This window comes from Triticum urartu, chromosome 2 (assembly GCF_003073215.2).
Source record: "Triticum urartu cultivar G1812 chromosome 2, Tu2.1, whole genome shotgun sequence".
Taxonomy (NCBI): Eukaryota; Viridiplantae; Streptophyta; class Magnoliopsida; order Poales; family Poaceae; genus Triticum; species Triticum urartu.
The window spans coordinates 142880569-142887421 of NC_053023.1; the positions used below are offsets into that span (position 1 = coordinate 142880569).

General features: G+C 44.9%; 1 protein-coding gene across 1 annotated transcript; it reads right to left on the reverse strand.

Annotated features, from left to right (window-relative positions):
- Positions 1-852: 852 nt before the first annotated feature.
- LOC125541290 (protein PELPK2-like) lies at positions 853-1466 on the reverse strand. The gene has a single exon (XM_048704737.1). It carries the CDS (start codon positions 1388-1390, stop codon positions 1079-1081), a length of 312 nt encoding a protein of 103 aa, XP_048560694.1. The 5' UTR covers positions 1391-1466; the 3' UTR covers positions 853-1078.
- Between the last annotated feature and the right edge of the window lie 5387 nt (positions 1467-6853).

The window sequence follows — 6853 nt, forward strand, 5'->3', positions numbered from 1 at the left end:
ATATCTAATATGTTCGAGAACTAGTTGGGTAGTGTCCATCCTAAGCTTAAGGGCAATTACATGTGGGTTGTCTGTACTTTACTTTGGGTAATATGGAATTGTAATGATTTTGTCTTTAACATGTCTGAGCTCGAAAAAAGCGTGGTTCATTTTGAGAGCTACCGGATGGATTCTTACACGCTACATCCTCCCTTCTTCTTGTAGAGGTCTGGGTGTTCATGTAGTTTTTTGGTGCAACTGATGGGACATACCCAAATATGATCCGTTCGGTTTCGATGGCGATCCAATAATAATTTATGTGATTGAGCCATGTATAATCTCATGATGGCTCGAATATTCACCTACTTATCATCGTGCTTTTTGTATAACACTATGAATATTTGCTACATTTGATTATAATAATCATGATTGTGCATCGTCAATATGATGCAGAGGCTGAATAAGACTGTCCTTTTTGGAAAAAGAAATCACATTTTTTTAGAAAAGGAGGATTAACCCCGGCAGAATGATGCGTGCAGCCCCTTTATTTATTAAGCAAAGTATCCAAAAGTCTAAGATTCAGAACAAGCTCACTCAGAGCTGAAAAAATAATAAACAAAGTAAAAAAATGTCATAACCGACGAAAATATTTTAGCTAAAGCTCTTGTATGAACTATTTACAATTCTTTTTTTATTCTATTCCGGAAGGCTTTTGTAATGTTGCTTAATCAATAAAATGCCGAAATTTGCTAAGAAAACGGAACGTCCTAGCGCTGCTCATCAGTCGCTCCACATTTGGGCATCAAGGATAATAGGATATACGAGAAATTTATCTGTCAACCCATTTATCAGCACACCCCACCCTTGTAGAGCTATATAAACATACTTACTGATGTATATACATATATAATGCACATGTACATCCCGTCTAGGCACATACGCACGTAGACGTAGATCATGGCATTACTCACAAGTCACGAGTCGCAGGAACTCCACAGGATAACGTCGGCCGTACAGATCGGCACACTCTCGTTTGATACCTCAACTAAACAAGCACACGAACAACACTTCATACGTGCACGACACAACGAAGAAGTCCTCATGGATTGGCCTCCGGCTCCGGCTGCGGGAAGAAGAACCCGGTAAGGGTGGGCGTGCGCGTCGCCGGCTTCCACTGCGTCCCCGGGAACGGCGGCAGGTGCATCTCTGGGAACGGCGGGAGCTCGAACTTGGGCATCGGCGGCAGCTTGTAATCTGGCAGCCCCGGCACGGTCAGGTGTGGCGCGGACGGCGCTTCTTCCGTGGGCGGAGCCGTCTCCTGCTCCTGCAGCCTCCTCGCCGCGCTGCTCATAGCGACGCACGACAGGAGCAGCGCGAGGAGGAACACGAGTGCGGTGTTCCTCGAGGCCATGGTGGACTTCTGTTACGTGCAGCTAGCTAGCTAGCGGTACGTTAACTCTAGATATGTGTGATACTTACTGAGCAGGCGTACGTTGCGTGGTATTTGTAGGGTTGTAGTGGCTCTGCCGGGAGTCCTGCGATTTGGAACAAGGTTGGTCATCTGCACGTAGTCGGTTTGGTTAGACGATCGGTGTGCCTTTTCTAGCTTCAGTTCGATGCCATGGGTGAGAAAGGAGCAGCCGCGGGCAACGTGCATGTCCAAGGGACACTTTATTACTTAAAAGGTTTAAGTAATACCCGGTCTCTGCATAACTAAGATGCACACAGCCAATAATATCTTTACGACAAGCGAAAAATAAAATAAAAAAGGAAGGCGAAATACAAAGAAAAATGTATATTTGTATAGCGCCTAAACCGTCGGTGGCCCAATCCTAAAATCATGCTGCCACCCATGTTGGGTAAAAGTATCCCTCGCCGTAGCCTCCAATCGTATACACACCTCCGTAAACAGGTCTCGAATCTCCACTCGTTGTAGAGAGGACCATAAACGAAGCGTCCCAGTACATCTGTAGATAACCTGCATAAGCGAAGTACTTTTATCGTTAAAAATCTTATCATTTCTACATAGTCAAAGCGACCAAATCACGGCAAGCGCTCCCACCCTAAGTAGAATTCTGAACTTGTGATCAATCTCATGTAACCATTTGCCAAATATATTAGCAACACTATAAGGAGGGTACAAGCCAGAAGCTATTTGGAGGACTGACCATATAGAACGATCCAATTTACATTGGAAAAACAAATGTTTTATTGTCTCATCATGCAGACAAAATACACATTGCGTACTTCCATGCCAATTCCTCTTAATAAGGTTATTTTTAGTAAGAATGACTCCGCGACGAAGATACCATGCAAAGATTTTATTCTTAAGAGGTATCTTCATCTTCCAGATCTTCTTATTATTATCAACTGGCAAGTCAGACTGGATCGAAGCTCTATACATAGACTCCACTGAGAATTGCCCATTCCCATGTAGGTTCCAACGAAATAAATCGGACCCATGTGACAACTATACCGTGGATAATCGTTGAAGTAATATGTTCCACGATAGAAGTCTAGGTCCAATTAAATCCCTTCTGAACGTCACATTGGGCGGAAATGATTCCAAAGCCTTGGCAATAGTATCACCCTTGTGACGTACAATATTGTATAGAGCTGGATATTGTTCCCGGAGAGTAACATTACCTAACCACTTATCCTCCCTGAATCTAATTTCCGAGCCATTCTTAATTGAGAAGGACCCATAGCGGAAGAAGTATTTCTTCGTTGCCATTAATCCCGCCCAAAAATGAGAGTCCCCAGGCTTCCAGTATACCTGGGATATCGCCTTTGAACCCACATATTTTCTCCTAAGGAGGGTTTGCCATACACCATCTTAGGTCAACAACTTAAATAACCATTTGCCAAGGAGGGCCCTATTCTTAACCTCAAGGTCATGAATTCCCAACCCGCCTTGGTCCTTGGGACGGCAAACCACACTCCATTTAGCCAGACGATATTTCTTTATCTCGCTATCTCCTTGCCAAAAGAATCTTGATCGGAAGTAATCCAATCTATGTAAAACTCCTTTCGGCAATTGGAAGAAGGAAATCATATACAGTACCATGTTACTTAGTACTGAATTTATGAGGACCAACCTCCCACCCAGAGATAGCAGTTTACCTTTCCAACTGCTAAGCCTTTTTTGTAGTCTTTCCTCGACGTGTTTCCATTCAGCATTTGTGAGTCTTCGATAATGTATCGGTATACCCAAATAAGTGATCGGAAACTAGCCCAACCCGCATCCGAACAGGTCGGCATACAGATGGGCCTCGTCTTGAGCCTCGCCAAAACAAAACAATTCACTTTTATGGAAATTTATCTTAAGCCCTGAGGGTTGCTCGAATGCTGATAAAATTAATTTCAGATTTCTTGCTTTCTCGAGGTCATGATCCATAAAGAGAATCGTATCATCGGCATATTGAAGGATAGAAAGACCACCATCCACTAGATGATTCATTACCCCATCAATTTGGCCATCAACCTTGGCACGCTCAATCATGACCGCTAACATATCCGCCACTATATTGAATAGCATGGGCGATATTGAGTCACCTTGTCGCAATCCTTTCTTTGGTTGGAAATAGTTTTCAACGTCATCATTGACTTTAATGGCAACACTACCTCCAGCCATAAAACTATGGATCATTGCGCGCCACTCTGCAGAAAATCCTTTCATTCTGAGAGTCTGTTGAAGAAAAGACCACTTGACTTTGTCATAAGCCTTTTCAAAGTCAATTTTAAGAACCATCCCATTCAGTTTTTTTCGATGCAATTCATGAACTGTTTCGTGAAGGACAACAACCCCATCTAGGATGTTCCTGCCTTGCATAAAAGCAGTTTGAGAAGGACGAACCACATGTTCAGCAACCGAATTGAGCCTAATAGTCGCTACCTTAGTGAAGATTTTAAAGCTAACATTAAGGAGGCATATTGGACGATATTGTTGTATCCTTTCAGCCTCATTAACCTTAGCTATTAAAATAATTTCACCGAGGTTTAAGCGAAACAACTCTAGTTGACCAGCATGAAGGCAGCCAAACAAGAGTAGGAGATCATGTTTGATAACCTCCCAAAAGTTCTGGTAGAACTCAGCGGGAAAACCATCTGGACCCGGTGCTTTGTTATGCTCCATTAGGAAAACTGCCTTTCTAACTTCCTCCTCGGAAAATGGAGCTGTTAGAAGGCTATTTTCCGCATCAGAAACCTGGGGGATGTCATATGTTCGAGACTCATCCATCGAGAAGTTTCCTTCCTGAGGAGTCCCGAATAGATTTTTATAATAACTAGTGATATAAGACTTAAGTTGCTCATGCCCTTCAATCATGCCCTCCTCCTGTTGTAGGGAATGAATAAGTATCTTCCGGTGTCTACCATTGGCGACACCATGGAAATATCGCGTATTCGAATCACCTTTGAGGATAAACTGAGAGTTCGAATGTTGGTACCACTTGAGTTCCTCCTCGCGCAACATGCGAGCTAACTTGGCATTTGATTGACTCTTGATCTCTAATTCGAGGTCAAAGAGAGCTCTAATCTCCGCCAAAGCTTCTAAATCATCAATAATGGATGAAAGACGAAGCTTCTGTTGGGGAACGTAGCATAAATTCAAAATTTTCCTACGTGTCACCAAGATCTATCTATGGAGTCATCTAGCAACGAGGGAAGAGTGGATCTACATACCCTTGTAGATCGCGCGCGGAAGCGTTCAAGAGAACGGGGTTGATGTAGTCGTACTCGTCGTGATCCAAATCACCGATGATCCTAGCGCCGAACGGACGGCACCTCCGCGTTCAACACACGTACGGAGCAGCGACGTCTCCTCCTTCTTGATCCAGCAAGGGGGAAGGAGAGGTTGATGGAGATCCAGCAGCACGACGGCGTGGTGGTGGAAGTAGCGGGATTCCAACAGGGCTTCGCCAAGCGCTGCGGGAGGAGGGAGATGTGTCATGGGAGGGAGAGGGAGGCGCCAGGGCTTAGGTGTTGCTGCCCTCCCTTCCCCCAGTATATATAGGGCCAAGGGAGAGGGGGGGCGCAGCCTTGGCCCTTCCTCCAAGGAAGGGTGCGGCCAGGGAGGAGTCCATCCCCCCAAGGCACCTCGGAGGTGCCTTCCCCCTTTAGGACTCTTCCCTTCCCTCATCTCTTGGCGCATGGGCCTATTGGGGCTGGTGCCCTTGGCCCATATAGGCCAAGGCGCACACCCCTACAGCCCATGTGCCCCCCCGGGGCAGGTGGACCCCCTTGGTGGACCCCCGGACCCCTTTCGGCACTCCCGGTACAATACCGATAATGCGCGAAACTTTTCCGGCGACCAAAACAAGACTTCCCATATATAAATCTTTACCTCCGGACCATTCTGGAACTCCTCGTGACGTCCGGGATCTCATCCGGGACTCCGAACAACTTTCGGGTTACCGCATACTAATATCTCTATAACCCTAGCGTCACCGAACCTTAAGTGTGTAGACCCTACGGGTTCGGGAGACATGCAGACATGACCGAGATGACTCTCCGGTCAATAACCAATAGCGGGATCTGGATACCCATGTTGGCTCCCACATGTTCCACGATGATCTCATCGGATGAACCACGATGTCGAGGATTCAATCAATCCCGTATTCAATTCCCTTTGTCTATCAGTACGATACTTGCCCGAGATTCGATCGTCGGTATCCCGATACCTTGTTCAATCTCGTTACCGGCAAGTCTCTTTACTCGTTCCGTAACACATCATCCCGTGATCAACTCCTTGATCACATTGTGCACATTATGATGATGTCCTGCCGAGGTGGCCCAGAGATACCTCTCCGTCACACGGAGTGACAAATCCTAGTCTCGATTCGTGCCAACCCAACAGACACTTTCGGAGATACCTGTAGTGTACCTTTATAGCCACCCAGTTACGTTGTGACGTTTGGCACACCCAAAGCACTCCTACGGTATCCGGGAGTTGCACAATTCTCATGGTCTAAGGAAATGATACTTGACATTAGAAAAGCTTTAGCATACGAACTACATGATCTTGTGCTAGGCTTAGGATTGGGTCTTGTCCATCACATCATTCTCCTAATGATGTGATCCCGTTATCAATGACATCCAATGTCCATGGTCAGGAAACCGTAACCATCTATTGATCAACGAGCTAGTCAACTAGAGGCTTACTAGGGACATGGTGTTGTCTATGTATCCACACATGTATCTGAGTTTCCTATCAATACAATTCTAGCATGGATAATAAACGATTATCATGAACAAGGAAATATAATAATAACTAATTTATTATTGCCTCTAGGGCATATTTCCAACAGTCTCCCACTTGCACTAGAGTCAATAATCCAGTTCACATCGATATGTGATTAACACTCAAGGTCACATCCCCATGTGACTAACACCCAAAGAGTTTACTAGAGTCAATAATCTAGTTCACATTACCATGTGATTAACACTCGATGAGTTCTGGGTTTGAACATGTTATGCTTGTGAGAGATGTTATAGTCAACGGGTCTGAATCTTTCAGATCCGTATGTACTTCGCAAATCTCTATGTCATCTTGTAGATGCAGCTACTACGCTATATTTGGAGCCATTTCAAATAACTATTCTACTTGGAGCTATTCTAAATTGTTGCTCCATTATACGTATCCGATATCTCTACTCAGAGCTATCCGGATAGGTGTTAAGCTTGCATCGACGTAACTCTTTACGTCGAACTCTTTATCACCTCCATAACCGAGAAACATATCCTTATTCCTCTAAGGATAATTTAGACCGCTATCTGGTGATCTACTCCTAGATTACCTTTGTACCCTCTTGCCAGATATGTGGCAAGGCACACATCAGGTGCGGTACTCAGCATGGCATACGTATAGAGCCTA